General features: G+C 43.6%; 1 protein-coding gene across 7 annotated transcripts in view; it reads left to right on the top strand.

Annotated features, from left to right (window-relative positions):
* ZRANB1 (zinc finger RANBP2-type containing 1) overlaps positions 1–21,962 on the top strand; it is a 125,333-nt gene that overhangs the window by 84,782 nt on the left and 18,589 nt on the right. For 4 of the 7 annotated variants that reach the window (XM_070057090.1, XM_051833527.2, XM_051833526.2 and 1 more), the window contains 2 exons: positions 1,005–1,855; positions 20,016–20,203. In XM_070057090.1, coding sequence (XP_069913191.1) covers positions 1,005–1,855; positions 20,016–20,203 — 1,039 coding nt within the window. Of the gene's footprint in view, positions 1–1,004; positions 1,856–9,254; positions 12,941–14,899; positions 15,022–20,015; positions 20,204–21,962 lie in introns of those variants that run through there. The other 3 variants (XM_051833528.2, XM_051833529.2, XM_051833530.2) reach the window with 3 other exon arrangements.

The following is a 21,962-nucleotide window of genomic DNA, read 5'->3' as shown; positions in this document are numbered from 1 at the left end:
CCATCAGTTGGTTCACTCCCCCAGTGGCTGCAATAACTGGGTCTGGGCCAGGCTGAAACCAGGCACCAGGAGTTTCTTCTGGGTCTCCCATGTGGGTGCAAGGGCCCAAGCATTTGGGCCATCCTCCGCTGCTTTTCCAGGCGCATTAGCAGGGAGGTGGATCAGAATTGGAGCAGCTGGGGCTTCAACCAGCACCCATATGGGATGCTGGCACTGCAGGCCAGGGCTTTAACCCACTGTGCCACTGCGCTGGCCCCTGCCTTTGAGTGTTTTTTTTTTTTTTTTTTTTTAAAGATCACTTAGATTTTTTTAAAAAGATTTATTTATTTAATTTAAAATTAGAGTTACACAGAGAGAAATAGGGGCAGAGAGAGAGGTCTTCCATACAGTGGTTCACTTCTCAATTGGCCGCAGTGGCCAGAGCTGTGCTAATCTGAAGCCAGGAGCCAGGAGCTTCTTCTGGGTTTCTCACATGGGTGCAGGGGCCCAAGGACTTGGACCATCTTCTACTGCTTTCCCAGGCCACAGCAGAGAGCTGGATTGGAAGTGGAGCAGCCGAGACTCGAATGGGTGTCCATGTTGGGTACTGGTACTGCAGGCAGCAGCTTTACCCACTATGCCACAGTGCTGACCCCTTTTTGAGTCTTTTAACTCTTGGCAGTGGCCTGGCTAAAATTAGAATTAGTGGCTTCCTTGTTTTATTCTTCTTTCCTCTTAGAACAAATCTGCCTTTATCCCCTTACCTCGCTCTGCCGCCCTCTTTGCATCCACAAAACAATTTCATTGAATCTCAAGGTACAAGAGTTTTTTTAGGGAATTAATTTCCAATGTCTTTATGGAAACAAAAAAAGAAAATTAGGACAATTCAGTATGAAATCTTACATGAAATCTTTGGAGAACTTAAAAGTTGAAGGGTACATTTGTTTTTTGGCATGTTTTTAGTGATATAATAGTTATTGTCTTAATAACTGTATCCTAAATAATCATGTCCTAATTATTTGTAGCTTCCTGCCTGACATAATTCACTTCAAGAAGTGCACAATGTCAGAACGTGGAATCAAGTGGGCTTGTGAATATTGTACGTATGAAAACTGGCCATCTGCAATCAAGTGTACTATGTGTCGTGCCCAAAGACCTAGTGGAACAATTATAACAGAAGACCCATTTAAAAGTGGTTCAAGTGATGTTGGTAGAGACTGGGATCCTTCCAGCACCGAAGGAGGAAGTAGTCCTTTGATATGTCCAGACTCTAGTGCAAGACCAAGGGTTAAGTCTTCATATAGCATGGAAAATGCAAATAAATGGTCATGCCATATGTGCACATATTTGAACTGGCCAAGAGCAATCAGGTGTACCCAGTGCTTATCCCAGCGTAGGACCAGGAGTCCCACAGAGTCTCCTCAATCCTCAGGATCTGGCTCAAGACCAGTTGCTTTTTCTGTTGATCCTTGTGAGGAATACAATGATAGAAACAAATTGAACACAAGGACCCAGCATTGGACTTGTTCTATTTGCACATATGAAAACTGGGCCAAGGCTAAAAAGTGTGTTGTTTGTGACCATCCCAGACCTAATAACATGGAAGCAATAGAGTTGGCAGAGACTGAAGAGGCTTCTTCAATAATAAATGAGCAGGACAGAGCTCGGTGGAGGGGAGGCTGCAGTAGTGGTAATAGCCAAAGAAGATCGCCTCCCACTGCAAAGCGGGACTCTGAAGTGAAAATGGATTTTCAGAGGATTGAGTTGGCTGGTGCTGTTGGCAGTAAGGAGGAACTTGAAGTGGACTTCAAGAAACTAAAGCAAATTAAAAATAGAATGAAAAAGACAGATTGGCTCTTCCTCAATGCTTGTGTGGGTAAGTTTTTGTTTTCTGTTTTTGATTGAACCGGAGAAAGGTGTTAAAAATTACATGAAAGAAGATGTAAAGATGTCAGTACTATTTCACTATTTAAATTTAGCATGATCGCTGTACTCTTAGGTATGCATGCATGACAGTCTCAGAATTCTGATCTTGTTATAACTTTGCTTTGAATTGTCCACATTTAATTGCATATGTCTCTTTCCAGTATTGGGAGAAAACTTTTCAAATTAAAGCGGAGTTTTTACCTATCACTAGTGAAGTATCTACTCTGTTTATTGTAACAAGAGGTGACTGAGCAACACCAGCTGCTGTTTCTGAGTGTTTGTCAACAGTGTGAGCGTCTTGTGATGGTGGAGGCTTTAGTCAGTTGTTAAAAATATCACAAAAATGTGTGACTCCAAGAAGTTGGACAAACATCATACTGACCTTGAAAATATGGATGTTAATTTATTATGAATGCCATGTAGTAAATATTTACAAACTTTGTGGAACTTAATTCACATAACCAGTGAATTCTTTACTTCAAATCATGACTTGTGTGTATTGTTTTTAGTATTTTTCTAAGGAAATTTTGAATGTTGGTCCCAGTTACTAGCTCAGAGCTGTTAAAGACAGAGACATGTTTTTCTCCAGTTAATGACCTTGTGAGTTAGTTATGTGTGATCTAATTCACAGAAGCAGTTACTTGAGTCTTTAGAATTTTTTTTTTCTGAGTAAATTAGATGTTTGGATTTTATTACTTGAATTATCTACGTGGAGTGCCTATTTTGACATTCAGTTTGATAAAGGGAATTTTGAGTGATTACGAAGGTTTTGAAGTTTGGATTGCAGCGAAGCCTAAAACATGGCTTAGTTTTTTTCTTCCCCAGTATTGATTTATTTTATTTATCCCCCTTGTTGTACCCTCAGGGTTTGCTGTATGAACCTGCAAGTCCTAAGAGTAGAATTAAAAAATTTGGTTTTTGTTTTAGCTCTATCTTGACAAAAAGAATATCCCAGCAGATGAGCCCTTCTGAACTCCAGATGTAGTAGACACGTAACAGCTAGCTGTCAGTTCCTGTTTCCTCCTGTCCTTAGGTCTAGGGATGAAAATGTCCTGGGTCGTCTTCTGTCTGTGTTGTTGTCCTCTTTCAGCTTGTGGATTTCTACCCCATCTCCCAAATTGGAGGTCCACAGGTGATGTGATTTTCTCTTTGTAAACAGGAAATACAAAGGAGTATTTTTACTGCCTTTTTTTTTAATTGAGGTCAAATTCATATAGCGTAAAATGAACCATTTAGTGCCTTCACAGGGTTGTGCAACCACTGTTTCTGTCTCGTTCCAAAACATGATCCCAAAAGAAAACCCATTAAGCTGTTCCCACTCTCTTTGCCCTGCAACCAGTTTCCTTTCTGTCTTATTCTGTTCTGAAGATTTTGTATTAATGGAATCTTACATCATATGACTGCTTGTGCTTCTTGTGATTGTCTCTTAATTACTTGTGTAGTTTTGGAACACTCTTAAAATCATTTTTGCACAGAGTAGTGTGTTGTGCATGCTTTTCCCACAAGGCTGTGTTTGACTACATATAAGTTTTCAGGTGGAAGTGAACTAAACTTCGTTGCAATGAGTCCTGACCTCTTTGGGGATCATGGTACGCTTTAGAAATTGAGGACTCATAAAATCACTGGATCATAGGACAAGAACTGCTTAGAAATATTTTGTGTCCTTGAAACATACAAGTTAAATCAACGTGTTTGTGGCTATGATTTCTTTTTAAATGGTTTATTTGAAAGGCACAGTCACACAACACATGCACACAAACCTTCCATCCACTAGTTCACTCCCTAAATGGCTACAACAGAGGCCCAACACGTTTTTCTGTGTGCAGTACCCCCTGCTGGATCTGCCCAGATAAATGCCTTGGAACTGCCACAAGTGCCCTCCCCCACCCCCATTAGGAATAGGGTGACATTAGCTAATACACTGTGGTTCTGATACTGTATTGAGTCAGGTGTCCTGTGAGATTACATTTCAGTCTCTGATCCAAGTTGAACTCCTAAAAAGAGTCAGAAAAGAACCTCAAATTGAATCTGTGCTATAACTCATACTCCTGAACCCTAGACTCACATAGCCAAGCTGCCTGCTCAGCATCTCTCTGTGAGTGTGTGACATTTCAAACTCATTTCAAGCTGAGTGAGGCTGAAACTGAACAACGGTCTGTTCAAATCTGTGCTCACAGTTTTCCCTCTCCGTCAATGGCAGTCACTCCTGATTCTCTTCTTTTTCTCTTGTATCCTATTCCTGTTCATCAGAAAATCAGAATCTGACTTCTCTCCACCCTGGCCAAACCATGATTGTCTCCTTTCCCTTGTCCTCCCTTAGATTTGCTGTGAACATGGAGGACTTTTTTTTTTTTTTTTTTTTTTTTTTGGACAGGCAGAGTTAGAGAGAGAGACACACACAGACAGAGAGAAAGGTCCTCCTTCCGTTGGTTCACTCCCAAAATTGCCGCTACGGCCGGCACGCTGCGCCAATCAGAAGCCAGGAGCCAGGTGTTTCCTCCTGGTCTCCCATGCGGGTGCAGGGCCCAAGCACTTGGGCCATCCTCCACTGCACTCCTGGACCACAGCAGAGAGCTGAACTGGAAGAGGAGCAACTAGGACAGAACCGGTGCCCCAGCTGGGACTAGAACCCGGGGTGTGGAGGATTAGCATAGTGAGCCGCGGCGCCGGCCGAGGACTTTTGTGTGTGTGTGTTTTTAAACTCTTCTCTGAACCCTTTAGTGATGGCTTGTTTCACTCAGTAAAAGCCAAGTACTTGAAGACTCTACAAGGCCACCCAGAGTTGTGTCCTGCATCCCCTCCCTTGTATATACATTGCTTACCTGTGAACGCCTCTGCCCTCCACCTGCTCATTCTACCCCGGCAGCTTTGCCTTTCTCTTCTGCAGATGAGCCTGAAGGCTGTGTGCTTGTGCTATTTTCTGCCTGCATTGCTCTATCTAGATAGCAAATTTGCTAAATTACCTCCTTCAATTCTTTACCCAAATGTTGCCTTCTCACTAAGGCCCTCCCTGCCTGCTGTATCTAAAATTTCATCCCTGTCCTATACTGCTGCCTCCAGTCTTAATTTCTTTGTAATACTTGTCACCTTCTAATACACTTAGTCATTTTATTACTCACACCCCCCCCCCCCCCCCCCCCCAATTTAAGCTGTGGGCAGAAGGACAGGAATTTTACCTGTTTGCTTCAGCTGTGTCCTAGTCCTGAGAACTTAAGTATTTGTTGGGTAATCCCTTTAGGAACTAGGATTTGGACAGATAAGCCTTATCCTGCTCTTCTGAATTTCTACAATTTTTTCTTTCTTCCTATTTCTCTGTTTTTTACTACGGAATTTGTGAGATCCAGCCCAGTGGAACAACTTCAGCTCCTGGCTGGCATGATGAGACTGAGTTGTAGTGTTAATGAAAGGGTTTTTTTTAATTAATTATTTTGAAAGAGTTATAAGGGGTGGGGGGAATGGGGAGAGGTCTTTCATCCACTAGTTCACTCCCCAGATGGCTGCAGCAACCAGCACTGGACCAGGCCAAAGCTTAGAGCTGGTGGCTTCATCTGGGTCTCCTGCATGGGTGGCAGGGGCCCAAACTCTTGGGCCATATTTTGCTGCTTCTCCCAGGCCATTAACAGGGTGCTAGATTGGAAGTTGAGCTGCTGGGACATGAACTGGTGCCCATATGGAATACCAGCATTGCAGGTGATGGCTTTACCTGCTTTGCCGCAATGCCAGCCCCATGTGATAGGGTCGTATTGAGAAGATTAGAGAGGCCTCAGCTTCCTTATATTTGGCATTCTATGGATATGAAAAATCTGAAGTCAGGTTTCTTTATGTTCTTCATCTTCCTACTTTTGTTAATGGAATATTTGATTAAAAAGGCATTGTATGTGTTCTATCTAGGGTTCTGTCAAATAGTTTTTACCTGAAGAATATTTTATTCAATTGTCATTGGACATGCTGCTTTGTAATTGGCATTTTGTCTTATTCTATAAATACTGGCTATATTTTTCTGGTGCAGTACTCCTGCTAATGAAGTTGGGAAAGAGTTGAGATTTGGTAGAGGTGCTGAGAAGTGAGGAGAAAGAAATCAACTTGATATAACATGCCGAAACTGGAACTTTTATGCTGAAATGTTCAGTCCCATAGTGGTGGCTCAGGCACCTTTCACTGTAGAGAATGTGTTGTCTCCCTGTGCTTTGAAGCTTTGGGGTGACTTACAGTGTCCTTGGCACCCCTGTTGAGAATCAGATGATTTTTAAATTGTAGAAAATATATTGGAAATCTCTGTCAAGTTGTTTGCAAACATATCATTACATTTGATCTAATATTATCTCCTTTCTCAAATCTTAGTTGTGTTGAAAATTATTGTTTTTGGCATTTTCTTTTCTTTTTTTTTTTTTTTTAAGATTTATTTATTTGAAAGGCAGAATTAGAGAGAGAGAGAGAGAGAGAGAGAGAGAGAGAGATCTTCCATTAGCTGGTTCACTCCCCAAATGGCTGCAACTGCTGGAGCTGGGCCAGCCCAGAGCCAGGAGACAGGAGCTTCTTCCAGATCTCCTACATGGGTGCAGGGACCCAAGCACCCGGGCTTTCCCAGGCGCATTAGCAGGGAACTGGATCAGAAGTGGAGCAGCCAGCACTCAAACATGGCCTCCGTATGGGATGCTGGCATTGCAGCTGGCAGCTTTACCTGCTTTGCCACAGCGTTGGCCCTTCAGGCATTTTCCATATTGATGCCAGTTGCATTTTGGTTCCCTTGCCAGAACCTGTGTGTTGTGTCAGTGACGTCTTGTCCACTGTAGGGTGCTAGATCTCACTGCAGACATAATGAAACATGGATGGTGGTGAGCATGCATGGATATTTGCCACTTGGTTTTACTAGCGTTCTTTCTTCATTTTTAACAGAAATTATCAGGATAGAAGTACATTGCAGTAAGTCTGTGGAAAATGGAATTAAAAGATAATTACTTTGGTGCAAAAAAATTTGAAATCCTTCCCGGTGATCCTCAAACATCATGGGTGGCCTGCGCTGTGGTGTAGCGGTAAAGCTGCTGTCTGCAGTGCCAGCTCCCTTATGGGTGCCATTTTGAAACCTGGCTGTTCCACTTCCGATTCGCTCTCTGCTACAGCCCAGGAAAGCAGTTGGAAGATGGCTCAAATCCTTGAGTCCCTGCACCTATGTGGGAGACCTGAAAGAAGCTCCTGGATCCTGGCTTTGGATCTGCCCAGCTCCGGCCATTTCAGCCTTTTGGGGAGTGAACCAGTATATGGAAGACCTCTCTCTGCCTCTGCTTCTCTGTAACTCCACCTTTCAAATAAATAAATAAATCTCTAAAAAAATAAAGTCATAGAAGGGCTGGCTCTATGGCATGGTGGGTAAAGCTACCGCCTGCAGTACTGGATCCCACGTGGGCCAGATCGAGACCCGGTTGCTCCACTTCTCTCTAGTCCTAGGCCATAGCTCTTTTACTATGGCCTAGGAAAGCCGTAGAAGATGGCTCAAGTGTTTGGACCTCTGCACCCATGTGAGAGACCTGGAAGAAGCATCATGGCTTCGGATCGGCCCAGCTCTGACTGTTGGCGGCCACTTGGGGAGTGAACCAAGGTCTCTCTCTGCCTCTACCTCTCTGGAACTCTGCCTTTCAAATAAATAAACAAATCCCGTTTTTTTTTTTTTTCTCTCTAAAGCTGTTCATGGAAACTGTGTGTTATGAAAATACTATGCATGGATTTCAGGATTTTTTTACACCAAAACATATTTTAGTAACATTTCCTCACAAACTTTTTGAAGTACCTTTGTATATATGTTTTGTACATTTTTAGAATATTCTTTTCAGTTTGTTTTGGTATCAGTACTAATTAGTGTTTTTTCCCTCTTTGTGGAAAAATCAAACTATTACAAATACAATCTGGTTGTTTTATGTCTTAGTTTTGACACATATATCTGATCAAATTAAGGGGGTGTTGTACAATAATCAAGACAAAACTTCAGCTGAAGAAGTTGTATAGGTTTATATTTGAGAGATGGTAGTACTATGAACTGGAAACATAAGGTGACTTATACCAGAGAAATTCCTACATCAACACAGAACGGAAGGGGTGGATAAGTGGTGCCGAGGTGAGGATGCCATGTGGGGCACCATGGCCAGAGTGCCTGGCTTCCAGTTTTGCCTCCACTTCTGATTCCAGTTTCAAGCTGGTGAGCACCCTGGGCAGCAGCAGTGGTGGCTCAATTTCTTGGGTGCCTGCCACCCACGTGGGAGACCTGAGTTGAGCTCTGGGTTCTTGGCTCTGGCCTGGCCCAGCTCTGGCTGTTGTCAGCGTTTGGATAGCAAACTAGCAAATGGAAGATTTCTGTCCCTCTGCCTTTCAAAAAACAAAACAGAAGGAAATCCTTGCCTCGGACACAGTGGTGATCTTACCATTTGCTACATCTTTGGACTGACATTTTAACTTCAGAGGAAACTCAGGGCATAGAACTGATTGTGCAGGAAAAAAAAAAAACAGAGGAGGTTTCTGTTTTCTGGTTCAGTACTCCTTACCTTTAAAAATTAGTGGTAGTCTTTTATTTTAAATATTTATTTATCTGAAGGCCAGAGTTACGGAGAGAGGGAGGGAGAGATAGATAACTAGATATATCCTACATATTCTGGTTTACTTCCCAAATGGCCTCAACGGCTGGCACTGGGCCACACTGAAGCCAGCAGTTTCATCTAGGTGTCTCATATGGGTGCAGGGACCCAAGCATTTGGACCCTGTGCTGTCTCCCAGGCTCATTACCAGGGAGCTGGATCAGGACTGGATCATTAAGAACACAAAAGTGACCTCACGGGGATGCTGGCGTTGCAGGCTACAACCTAACCTGTGCTACAACGCTGGCCCCAAAATTACTGATTTTCTTTAGAGGTATTTTACTGATGACTGAAGGCACAAAACATTAGTTATCTTTATTTTTAAATTTTTAAAAATTTATTTTACTTATTTGAAAGAGTTACAGAGAGGTAGAGACAGAGGTCTTCCATCTGCTGGTTCACTCCCCAGATGGCCACAACAGCACTTATCTGAAGCTAGGAGCCAGGAGCTTCTTCCAGGTCTCTTACGTGGGTGCAGGGACCCAAGCACTTGGACCACCTTCCACTGCTTTCCCAGGCCATAGCGGAGAGCTGAATCGGAAGTGGAGCAGGTGGGACTAGAACTGGTGCCCATATGGGATCCCAGCGTTTCAGGCCAGGGCTTTAAACCGCTGTGCCACAGCACTGGCCCCAACATTAGTTATCTTTAAAAGCAAACTATTAAGTGATAGTATCCAAATTTGCCATTTTTATTTCTTTATAGGTTCATCATCTGCATCCCCCTGGGGTGTGTGTGTGTGTATGTGTGTGTAAGTAAGAGAATTACTTGACTGTTTAAATAGTTTGGCAGGTAGAACGGTGTCCATTCCCACCCTGTATCTACATTCCAATTCCAGGATCTGTGAGTATGCTGTGTTATATAGAAAAGGTGATTTTGCCTGCATGGTTATTTAAGGCCCTTGAGATGAGAGGTTCTCTTGCATTATCCAGATGTTCAGTGTGATTGCAAGGGTCCTGGTAAGTGGAAAAGGGAGACAGAGTGAGGGTCACAGGAGGAGCTGTGACAATGGAGAAGCAGAGGTATGAGTGGTGATGGGCCAGAGCTAATGAATGTGGACAGCCTAGAAAATGGAAAAGGTAAAGCTGGCGCCCCTAGAGCTTCTAGCGCTTTCGGTCTAGTGAAGGCCCATGTAGAAGTTTTGACCTCTTGATTTTGAAAAAGTTCACATTGTTGTAGGTTGCCGTATCTGTAGTAATTTGTTGGAACAGCAGTAGGAAATTAATATGAACAACCTTTTTTCCTTTACTTCCCCCAAGATTGATCTATTTGTTTGAAGGGCAGAGTTAGAGAGGGAGAGGGAGAGAGAGATATCGATATTGCACCTGCTGATTCACTCCTCAAATGGCCGCAATGGCCGGAGTGGGACTGTTCCAAAGCCAGGAGCCAGGGTCTCCCATGTGGGTGCAGTGGCCCAAGCACTTGGGGCATCCTCAGCTGTTTGTTAATTAACTAACTAGTTAATTTTTAAAACAAATGGTATCTCAATTTGACAATTTCAAAAATTTTATCTGGAGCAAGTGTGGCACAGCTGGTGAAGCTGCCACTTGGAATGCTCTCATCACTTATCTGAGTGCCACTTTGAGTCCAGCTACTTGGCTTCCAATCAGGCTCCTTGCTGGTGGGTTTGGAAGGCAGTAGAGGATGGCTCAAGTGCTTGAGTATCTGGCGCCTGTGTGGGAAATCCCGAAGGAGTTCCAGACTCTCGGCTCAGCCTTGCCCGGTCTTGTTGCAGCCCTCTGGGGAGTGAACCAGTAGATGGAAGATCTCTCACTCTTTGTTGCAGGAGTTGTGAGGTAGCCATTGTGGGGAGCAACACGGACTAGACTAAGTTACTGGAATTAAGACTTATTCTATGCATCTGCTCTCCCACAATATGGCGCTGGGAGAGGAGGAAACAGCTTCTACACAGCTGCCTCTAGTTCAACCAATAAACTGTAGGACCTGCTCCTGATTGGAGGAGAGCAGCGTACTCGGCGTGTGGGTAGCAGAGTTGGGATTGGTGGAAGAGGACTATAAAGGAGGAGAGAGACAACATGCGCCAGGAACATCTAAGGGGAACACCTGAGGAACACCTGTGCAGCCCCCGAGAGAGCCGGCCGGCGGTGTGCCGCTCCCCTGCGGAAGTGGGGAATGTGGCAGGGGGAACCGCCCTTCCACGGAGGTGGAAGGGTCGGTAGGCAACCCGGGAAGAACCAGCAGCAAACCCGGGGAGGGCCGAGCAGACAAAAGAACAGCGCAGGGTCCTGTGTCGTTCCTCCACGAAGACGGGGAGCGACATAATGGTGCCGTGACTCGGATAGGAAGCCTAGGCAGGGTTTAGTGTCGTTCCTCCATGAAGAGGGGGAGCGACAGCCATGTTAAAGATTTATATTTTTTTTTTCTTTCTGCTAGTTGTGATTGAAAGGAGTAGTGTTACTGGAACTTCTGAATAATGTTGGATTCATATGAATATTAATATTTTCAAAAAGTCTTGCCTTTTTAAACTTAACAAAATAAATATGCCTGTGTGAAACTCACTCTGTATCCCAACAAGATCTGCCACTTGACAGTATTTTGCAGCATTCCAAGGTTAGCCACATTATTTGGACTTGCTTTTTTTTTTTATTTCTCTGGTTGGTGTTTCTATAGTATTTGTTTGCTTTGCTTTGCTTGTATTAGTCTGTTTTCAGCTTGATCTTCTGTAGCTGTTTGGACAGTCTCTTACTCATCTTGAGGGTTTTCCTTTCCCGTGGAAAGCTCTGCAGCCATCTTTCTGTGTTAGTAGCTCAGTTCCTGGTCTGGGTTCTGTCATTTTCAGAGAAATGTTCCGGAAGCTTAGGGAGTAAACCATTGAGATTGTTCATTGTTCTGATAGATTTAAGTTACAGCTAATTTTTAGATTTTTTTAAGAGATATTTATTTACTTGAGAGGCAGAGTTACAGACAGAGGTCCTTCATTCTCTTGTTCACTCCCCAAATGGGTGTAGTGTTGAAGCTGGGCTGATCTGGAGCCAGGAGCATCTTTCCAGGTCTTCCATGTGGGTGCAGGGGCCCAAGCACTGTGTTCTCAAGGCATTAGCAGGGAGCTGAATCTGAAGTGGAGGAGCCGAGACTTGAACTAGCGCCCCTATGGGATGCTGATGCCACAGGCAGAGATTTAATCTACTGTGCCACAGCACTGTCCCCAAAGCTAATTTTTAAGTGCTGCATTTAAACTTTGGTTTTATGTTGGTACCAGATAAGTGTTCCACGGAAAGATGCTCTTATGATTTACTCTGCCCTCTTTCTTTATGGATTATCTATGAAGGAAGACGTGGGCCAGAAAAAAATGGTCTTCAGTCTTAATAGTCATTGACGTTTATAACGAGTTGCAATTTTTGAATAAAAAATATGGCTTGAGTTAAAATATTTTATTAAAATCTTTTAATAGAATCTGAAATATACACAGACTCCTGTAGCAAATCTTTGGCATTGTATCCATAAAAGGAAAGTAAGCAGCTAGACAGCCAGCAGTGCCTCCATGTCCTTAGTTAACTTTATGTGATCCTCTGATGTGGGGTCTGTGTAACTGTAGACATGTGGCTGCCTTCTGCCCCATACACATTCTTGTAGGTCGACATCTGTACAAGGTAGTTAATATTCAAGGTAATAGAATTGTTTTAGTACCCTGAGAGGAGTATTATCTTCAGGTCTTTTTAAAGTTTTTAAGAACTTGTGATTTCATAACTTCAGATATAAAATAACATTTTATGTCATGATTTTTAAGTGAATTGTGAGAATTTTCAGTAAAATGAAAAGAATCTAATCTGTGGGGAACAGTCACACTTTTCCCTCTATCCTTTACACTTTTGACTGATGCTGAACAGTGTAGTCTTGGATTTGAAAGTACTTCCTGATGTGAGGTTAAAAAAGAAAAAGCGGAGCCGCCGCTGTGGCTCACTAGGTTAATCCTCTGCCTACGGTGCAGGGTTCTTCTTAGTCCCGGTTGCCCCTCTTCCAGTCCAGCTCTCTGCTGTGGCCTAGGGGGGCAGTGGAGGATGGCCCAAGTGCTGGGCCCTGCATCCACATGGGAGACCAGGAAGAAGCACCTGGCTCCTGGCTTCAGATCGGCACGGTGCTGGCTGAGGCGGCCATTTGGGGAGTGATCCAATGGAAGGAAGACCTTTCTCTCTCTCTCTCTCACTGTCTTTAACTCTGTCAAATAAAAGAAAAAAAAGGAAAAAGAAAGGAAAGAAAAAGCTCGCAGGAATGAGTCTGTTAAGGCCGTTGGGTGGTGCTGGCCGACGTGCAGCCTGGCAGTGTTCTGGTTGCCTGTGGTGTGTGTGAGGCAGCGTTCCTGACTTGCAGAAGTGACTGAGCATTCAGGCTGTGAGAGAGCAGTGTACCTCCTCGCGCTGAGAAAGGGAGTACGTCTGTGATCCTTGATTATAAGGTAGTAACATTTGAATTCGCGTCATTGATTTAGTTAAGACTTTCATTGTTAAAAAAGTGCTGTGTTAAATGAGCTTACTGAATTACGAAATCCAGATCTTTCTGTCTTTTAAATATAGAAGGATGTGTTTAGAGAGCTGTTGAATCTAAAATAGAGCTTTAATTTTAGATGTTTTGTTTTAAGTAACCATGTGCATGTTTGGGGGGAAAAGAGCAGCAGAGAGAAAGGCCTTATAAAGAGATGGAGTAGCTTCTCTTATTTCTACCTCCAGTCAGCCTTTTGTTTGAGAAGTTTCAGACATGCATGAAAATCACAATACATGGGACACCACATGCCCTTGGACCTAGATTTTACAATTAGTGCTGTGTCACATTTGGTGTCTCTCTTAGTGTCTGTATTTCTCCTGAACTCTTTGAGAGTTAGCTGCAGACATCATGACATCTTAAAAAAAAAAAAAAAAAAAAAGGATTTATTTATTTGAAAGGCAGAGTTAGAGAAGGAGAGACAGAGAGCTTTCATCCCTGGTTCACTCCCCAAATGGCCACAACAGCCAGTGTTGGGTCAGGTCCAAGCCTGGGGCTTCTACTCCCACGTGGTACCAGGGCCCAAACACTGGAGCCGTCTTCTGCTTTCCCAGGCACATTAGCAAAGAGCTGGATCGGAAGTGGAGCAGGCGGGGCTTGAACTGCTGCCCATATGCGATGTCTTTTTTTTTTTTTTTTAGATTTTTATTTACTTATTTGAAAGAGTTACAGACAGTGAAAGGGAGAGACAGAGAGAAAGGTCTTCATCTGCTGGTTCACTCTCCCAAATGTCCAGAGCTGTGCGGATCTGAAGCCAGGAGCCAGGAGCTTCCTCTGGGTCTCCTGCACGGGTGCTGGTACCCAAACGTCTGGGCCATCTTTTTCCCAGGCCACAGCAGAGCTGGATCGGAAGAAGCGCAGCCAGGACTAGAACCACTCAAAGGCCATTTATTCATTTTCACCAATAGTTTCTAGTAGCTGTTTACTCCACCCCATTCCAACGATTATAAAGCACATTGTGTTTAGTTGGTTTATCTCTTCAGTTGCTTCTAATATAGAACAGTGAGGTTTTGGTTATTTTACCTCTTCCATGGCGTTAACATTTTTGGAGAGTCCAATTTTGCAGCATGATTCTCAGTTTGTAGTTTTCCCTATGATAAGATTCAGCTTAAACTTTTTTTTAAGGGGAGAGATCCTACAGAGGTGATGTTTTTTGAAGCAGCACCTCTGATATTTCTAAATAATGTCCTTGTATCCTCTTTTATTTGGAGGGCATATAGAAAGAGAGCTTCAATCTGCTGGTTCACCCCTCAGATACCTGCAGCAGCTTGGGCTGGGTCAACCTGTAGCCCTAATCTGAATTTGGGTCTCCCATGTGTGTGACAGGGACAAGTACTTAAGCCATCATCTGCCCTCCAGGGTGTGCATTAGCAGGAAGCTGAAACTGAAAGTGGAGCTGGGGCCTGAACCCAGGCACTTGGATATGGCCTGTAGATGTTCCAAACAGTGTCTTCTCCGTTGCACCAAACGCCCACTCCTACATTTTATTTTAATTTTGGTAAAATATAACAAAAAACTTGCCAAAGGTATGTTTGGTCTGTGGATATGATTTCTAGGATTGTCCCTATGCTTGTGCCTACTTGAAGGCACACTTAAAATAATGAGGTAATTTTATTTATAAAGCAGTTCGTGTTTGAGTATTGAGTTTGCTGTGGCTTAGCTAAGCCAGATTTGTGATTAAGCTATAGCCAAATGTTAGGATACAAAGTAAGAGTCATGGATGTTAACAGTTTCCTTTTAATATGCAAAAACAGTTGAATGAGTTAAACTCTCGGTACAGGAATACTACCTAGACATTGTAGCCAACCACATCTGCATCTTTCTACTGACCATGGGTAAAGGACATTACCACTTAAAACTAACTTTTCTCTTTAAGGGTTCCTGAAATTGTGCCAGCTGACTCCAGGCCCACCCTGACCCCACAGCATAAAGCATGCTGTGATGTCACAGCTACCATAGAACTCCAGGGTAGTGTTGAGCTGGCCCATGTGGGCTCAGGTAAGTCCTGGCTTTTTTTTTACCATTTGGCATTCTTTTCAAAGTTAGTTACCATTATGATTTTATGTCATAAAGGAAAATAAGGCAAAACTTTGAAAATTGTGCCATATATGGGGGAAAAAATAAGTCTGTTTTCTAAACATCTATGAGCCAGCTCCATATTCTAACCAACGGAGTTCCATAGTAGCTGTGAAGTCCCCAGTGACTTACTGACTTGTGGCTTCAAAATAGGCTAAACGCTACCCCTGGCCCAGCTTAGAGCACAATATGAGCTGCTGCTGCTGCCGCCCCCCCACCCCTTTTTAAAACTTTGTAGCTAGTGATAAATAATACACTAGCTTTCATCTACTTTGAGATCTTCGTGTTGAGCTAACTGGGTTCCCTGAGTTTTGAATGCTTGTTGACACAGCAGGCTAGTTTCAGAAGGTAGTCTTCCTGGAGCGCCTTCAGTTGTCCCTCTATCACAGTGAAGGAAGAAAGGGCAGAATGTGTATGCGTCTTTGTTAAATGTTCAGATAATGACAGCGGTGATAGTTCATTACTCTTGGAGATATCTGAGGGGTTAGCCACCCTAGAAAGCACGGATAGGTCATCTCTTTGCTTCTGGAACTTTTCAGTCTTTTTTCTGGCCTTTGTTCCATGAAGTGAGATTTTTGTGCTCACATTATTTGCTGTCCTTGTCTTCCAGACTCTTCTACCTTCTTCCTTCTTTCCTTTTATCCCTTGATGTTAAAAAATGTTCAAAATGCTATGTGAAAAATAAATAAAAAATAAAAAAAGTTATGTGAAGAACTCAGAGATTTTTTAAGTTTTTTTTTGCATACTCTGTGTTACCCCTCCACCCTGCCCCAAGTAGAAAACTCCATGAATGCAAACCACATCTCCTTAAGTGCCATACACTGTCTCACTTTGTCACTGGTGCTCCCTGAGCAATCTGTAATGAAGACACACCAAAAAGTTGGACAGCTTAGTGACAGCCTTGTGAAACTTTTTTTTTGTAATAAATTGACTAATCTTGCTTGCTGAAAATTCACCAGTCACTGAAACTCTAAGCTTTTTTTTTTTTTTTTTAAGCTTTATTTGTATTTACTTGAAATTCAAAGTTACAGAGAGACAGAGAGAGGTCTTCCATCCACTGGTTCACTCCCCAGACGGCCACCAGTCCGAAGCCTGAGAGCTCCTTCCGGGTCTCCCACGTGGGTGCAGGGGCCCAAGGACGTGGGCCGTCTTCTGCTTTCCCAGCCACAGCAGAGAGCTGGATCGGAGGTGGAGCAGCCAGGACTCGACCTGGTGCCCATATGAGATGCTGGCACTGCAGGTGGTGGCTTCACCCGCTAGGCCACAGTGCGGGCCCCTCATTAGCTTCTAGTTACAGAAATCTCTTATACATTAGAAGGAAAGTGAATTATTAAAGTTTCTAAGATGAGGTTTTTCTAGACTTTATCTGGGCTGGGAGTTAGCTAAAAATAGTAGTCTGTGATTTAGAGGAGCTTATTCTTTGAGCCAAGAAGAAAAGGTTATTTGACATTTAGCTTCATCTTTGTCTTTGGGAAATAACTATAAACATACACAAACATATATATTGTATATATGTGTGTCTTTTCAGATAGCATTGATTCGATTCTTGGGTTGCTTTTGCAAGTGCTTGGAACGGATCTTATGTAATATAAGGAACTGTTATAAATAGATACATGTGTTTTAGGTTGATGCTGAAAACTGTAAAAGATGCATGGATGCTACAGGTACCTGGAAGTAGTAAGATTTTGATAGGACCACAGAGAGAAGTGGAAATGCTACAGACACAGGGCATGAGGTAGACAGGCTCCACGGCCTGAATAAAGCAAACTGTGTTAGATTCTTCAACAAGTTGTGAGCCCCACTAGATCATTACTACCTGTCCATTAAGCAAGTTGAGGAGTTTTAGAGTTCTCTGTGACCTTGACCATGAGACTTAGAGAACTCAGCAACCATAAATTGTTTTAAATTCAAGTTAGCACTTTCCTGTTATCAAGAATTGCCCTTTGGGAGAGATTCCTCTTGTCTTAATGTCAACCTCATTGCATTTAGCTCTGATGACATTGTAGGGCGCTGTTTCTGTGAGCCACGTATAAAGGGGTGTGGGTGTGGGCTTCACAGCTGAATTGGTGTGTGTGTGTGTGTGTGTGTGTGCGCGCGTGCTTGTGCAGTGAGGGACATCAGCTCAGATGGCTGTGAGAATAAAAATCCCTCTGAAAAGGTGTTCTTGTTGTATTATCATCAGTTTTAACCTGAAAAACGTGTGTCGATACAGGGGCAGGGGTCATTTTCTGTGGAGAAGATCCAGATTTGCAGACAGAATCAATCAGCCTAGAGATGGAAACTCATGTTGGCCTTTTATGGATCACAGATACAATTTAAAAGGACTGTTTTAAGTACAGTAGTACATGTTTTTGTATGTTTCTCATATTGCTTAGCACAGTACGCTATGTCATGAATAGTAAATACATGTGGGAAATAAATTACTTTTTTTTTTTTTAGATTATTTATTTGGAAGTCAGAGTTACACAGAGAGAGAAGGAGAGAGAGAGAGAGAGAGAGGTCTTCCATCCACTGGTTCACTCCCCAGTTGACTGCAACGGCTGGAGTTGAGCCAATCCGAAGCCAGGAGCCGAGAGCCTCTTCCAGGTCTCCCACGCGGGTGGTGGGTCCCAAGGACTTGGGCCATCTTCTACTGTTTTGTCAGGCCATAGCAGAGACCTGGATTGGAAGTGGAGCAGCTAGGTCTCGAAACCGGTGCCCATATGGGATGCTGGCATTGCAGATGGTGGCTTTACCTGGTGTACCACAGTACCAGCCCCCAAATTACTATTTCTAAACTTTGTTACTTCCAATGGGGAGGGGGAACCTATTGCATTATGCCAATGTGGTTTTTTTTTAATTTTTTAAAAAATTTATTTGGCAGAGTTGGACAGTGAGAGACAGAGAGAAAGGTCTTCCTTCCGTTGGATCACTCCCCAAATGGCCGCTACGGCCAGCGCTGCGCCAATCTGAAGCCAGGAACCAGGTGCTTCCTCCTGGTCTCCCATGTAGGGTCTGGGACCCAAGCACTTGGGCCATCCTCCACTGCCCTCCTGGGCCACAGCAAAGAGCTGGACTGGAAGCGGAACAGCCGGGATAGTACCTGGCGCCCATATGGGATGCCGGCACCACTGGTGGAGGATTAACCAAGTGAGCCATGGCGCCCAGTCCCTATGCCAATGTGTTATACTAAGCAGTATCTCTTAGTAATTTATTTCCTAATTCAAGATGCTTTAAAAATACCTTGAGATTATTTTTAACTAGTGTGAGCATTTTATCCAACAAACATTTTTCCTGATTTATCTTAGGAAATACTTAAAATCAGTGATCTTACTTTTTTTAATAAAAAAAGATTTACTTTATTTATTTGAAAGGCAGAGTTACAGAGAGAGAGGGAGAAACAGAGAAAGAAGATATCTTCCATCTGCTGGTTCACTCTCCAAATGGCCACAGTGGCCAGGAGCTTCTTCCAGGTCTCCCATGTGGGTGCAGAGGCCCAAGCACTTGGGCCATCTCCCACAGCCTTTCCAGGTATATTAGCAGGGAAGTGGATCGGAAGTGGAGCAGCTGGAACTTGAACTGGTGCCCATATGGGATTGCCAGCATTGCAGGTGGTGACTTAACCCATTATGCCACAACACCAGCTCCTGATCTTACTTTTTAAAAAAAAAAACCACTGTGCTAAGTTGGAAGCTGTTCTTGCCAAGACTGTTTAGTGTCTGTATTGTACCATACTGCTTAATAAATAGAAATGCTGCCTTTACTGTTAATTGGTGTTAAAGTTAGCAGTGGAGGATGGCCCAAGTCCTTGGGCCCTGCACCCATATGGGAGACCAGGAGGAAGCACCTGGCTCCTGGCTTCGGATTGGCGCAGCGCTGGCCGTAGTGGCCATTTGGGGAGTGATCCAACAGAAAAAAAAAGACCTTTCTCTCTGTATCTCTCTCTCTCTCTCTGTCTAACTCTGCCTGTCAAAAAATAAAATAAAATAAAATAAAATAAAATAAAAAGTTAATAAAATAGAGACAGTTGTTTTTAGCATAGTTGTCTGTTGGGATGCCTGGCTTTGACACCAGACTCCTGCTCCTGACTTCCAGCTTTCTGCTAATGCAGGCCCTCAGAGTTGAGACAGTAGTGATGGTTTAAGTAACTGAACCCATATAGGAGACCTGGATTAAATTCCTGGTGATACAGCCTCTGTTGTTCTAGGCATTGGGAGTGAATCAGTGGATGAGAGCACTCTCTCGCTCGCTTGCTCTCTCTGTCTCTGCCCCTCCCATAAATAAATATAAATAAAGAACAGTTCATTCAATGAGAATGGGAATTTTTGTGATTGTTTTATGCTAGCTCCTCGCTAGCTTGTAGTGTTTTATGTTAGCGTATCTTACTGGAAATCATCTGGCTCAACTTTTGCTTCATTAATATTTCTTAATGGATGTTAGGAAGACTTGACTAACTATAAGAGATTCTGAAATCAGAATATCACCAGATTTTACTTATAGTGAAAATGGTTCCAGAGCTGTAGAGAATGGGAAAAGCCCAGCATCTGCCTGAAGAATGCAGCATAAAGGGAGATGCAGACCAGCACCAGCTGGAAGCACACCCCGTCTGCTCTGTTTTTAGAGTCAGGGGTTGTAGGCCCCGTGCCTTTGCTTGGTCGTGCTAGGTTACAGCTCTTCCATGCAGTGAACAGACTTTGATAGTTCTCTAAGCCCCACAGAAGCTGAGGCCAGCACTGATGGTGAGGTAAGTACCCAACCTTGTCAGTTTAGTTTAGAAAAGTGAAGGGAATAAACTAGTTTTCTTACATTGTTTTGGGCATTTAAGTGATGTTCCAGGGTCTGGGAAGCCCAGATAAATGTTTATAGTGAATGCTGTGGGTTTGTGCTTTTTGATGAAAAATAGAATTAAATGCTCTCTATCTTGATGCTTGTTTTAGGGGTCGTTGAAGGTGATTTAGCTGCCATAGAAGCATACAAGTCGTCAGGAGGCGACATTGCGCGCCAGCTCACTGCAGATGAAGTACGCTTGCTGAACCGGCCTTCTGCCTTCGATGTTGGCTATACCCTTGTGCACTTGGCTATACGCTTTCAGAGGCAGGATATGCTAGCAATATTGCTCACAGAGGTGAGTACGATGTTTTGGTTAAACGTTCTTTCATATTAAGGAAGAATATTCTTTAATTTTCATTTTTGATGTGATAAAAAACTATTTGATGTTTCACCCCATAGTGAATTTTTTTTTTTAAGATTTATTTATTTATTTGAAAGGCAGAGTTAAAAACAGAGGGAGAGAGAGAGAGAGAGGGAGAGATCATCCATCTGCTAGTTCACTGCCCAGATGACCACAGTGCCTGGAGCTGGGCTGATCTGATGGCAGGAGCCAGAAGCCTCTTTTGGGTCTGCCACGTGGGTTTGGTAGCCCAAGCACTTGGGCCATCATCCACTGCCCTCCAGGCCATCAGCAGAGAGCTGGATCAGAAGTTGAGCAGCTGGGACTTGAACTGGTGCTCATAAGGGATGCTGGCCCAGCAGGCAGAAACTTAACCTGCTGAAGCCACAGTGCTGGCTCCATGTTTTCAATTCTTTCACCCCCCTCTTTAATCCTTAATTCTTAAGGGTATTTGCTTTTTAAACAAATCAGTGTGGTACATATTGAGTTGTCATATTTGATTGAAAAAAAAAAAAAAAAAACCTGGGTTAAGTCATTCAGGTAACAGAAACTTTGTTGAGTACCTGCTCTCTGCCAGGCATTGTGCCGAGAAGGGAGAGACTTGTGGAGACCCTGGCTCTTCTTCCAGGAGTCTCTTGGAAACTAGAAAAATGACTGGGTGATTCTGTGCGACTCGCACCCGATGGGCTGCCAGTGCTGTGCATGTGCTTAGGAGAAGTTTCGAGGTGTCTTCTCACTGAAAACAGGTAGCATTGGGTTATGCTCTGAAAAGAGTAGTACCTACTGTGAGGTGTAGGTGGAGGAGAGAAGGGAGCTGAGGAAACCGTGCAGATGCCAGCGTTCATGGCCTTTGGGATGAATTTAGGGACTGGGGAGTGGCCGAGTGTGCATGGGATGTGATTGGAACTGAGAGACTTGGAAAATTATTTCAAGAGCACCGACAGGTGTTAGGTGCAGGCAAAGGAAAGACGAGCAGATTGACTGGCTGGGGTACGTTGGCGGGGGCAGCCCTGGTGAGGAGGGTGCTGCCGTGGTGCTGGTGCGAACTCTGCCAGCAGGGTCGTGGTCATGGAAATAACAAAACAGGGCTGGTTTGAGAGAGAGCGTGGAGATGTAGGCAGTTCTAAGAAGTGGAAAGATTGGATATGAGTAATAATGGTGAGATAGGAGACAAGTTAATTCTGAGGTTTTGGGCTTAGATAGCTAGTAGATTGCAGATTATTCAAGGATGCAACTCTGTTAATCCCAAGTCTTTTTTTTTTTTTTTTTTTTTTTGATGATGATAAGAGAAACGATAAATGTGCAGAGAGGCAGATAAACTGGATTCACATTTTGTCAGTACAAGTCTCTGTATAAATGCATCTTTGTTCAAATTTGTCAGTATTTGGGAATCATTGTGTATAGTGCACTATGTGGGGGTTTAAAACTATGAAGGTTGGGTGAGTACATAATGGAAGTATTTAGCAATTGTGTTCAGTTTGGAAGGTTCCAGTGAAGCTGGGGCTGGGGTTGAGGAACGGCCTGATAGGCTCAGTGGAGGGGTCCTGATAGGAACAAAGGGCAGGCGCCCTGAGTATGGGGGAGAACTGTGTGGTTAGAGGGCTCAGAGTTCTGGAACATGGGCTAGAAAAGTAGCGGGGTCACTGTCGTGTGTAAGGTCTGTGTGTCGTGATGTCCAGTCATGCTGTGAATTGCAGCAGACTCTGTGGAGCTG

The sequence above is a fragment of the Oryctolagus cuniculus genome, chromosome 15 (assembly GCF_964237555.1).
Source record: "Oryctolagus cuniculus chromosome 15, mOryCun1.1, whole genome shotgun sequence".
Lineage (NCBI taxonomy): Eukaryota > Metazoa > Chordata > Mammalia > Lagomorpha > Leporidae > Oryctolagus > Oryctolagus cuniculus.
The sequence above is the reverse complement of the archived record's forward strand: the minus strand, read 5'-3'. Positions and strand labels throughout refer to the sequence as shown.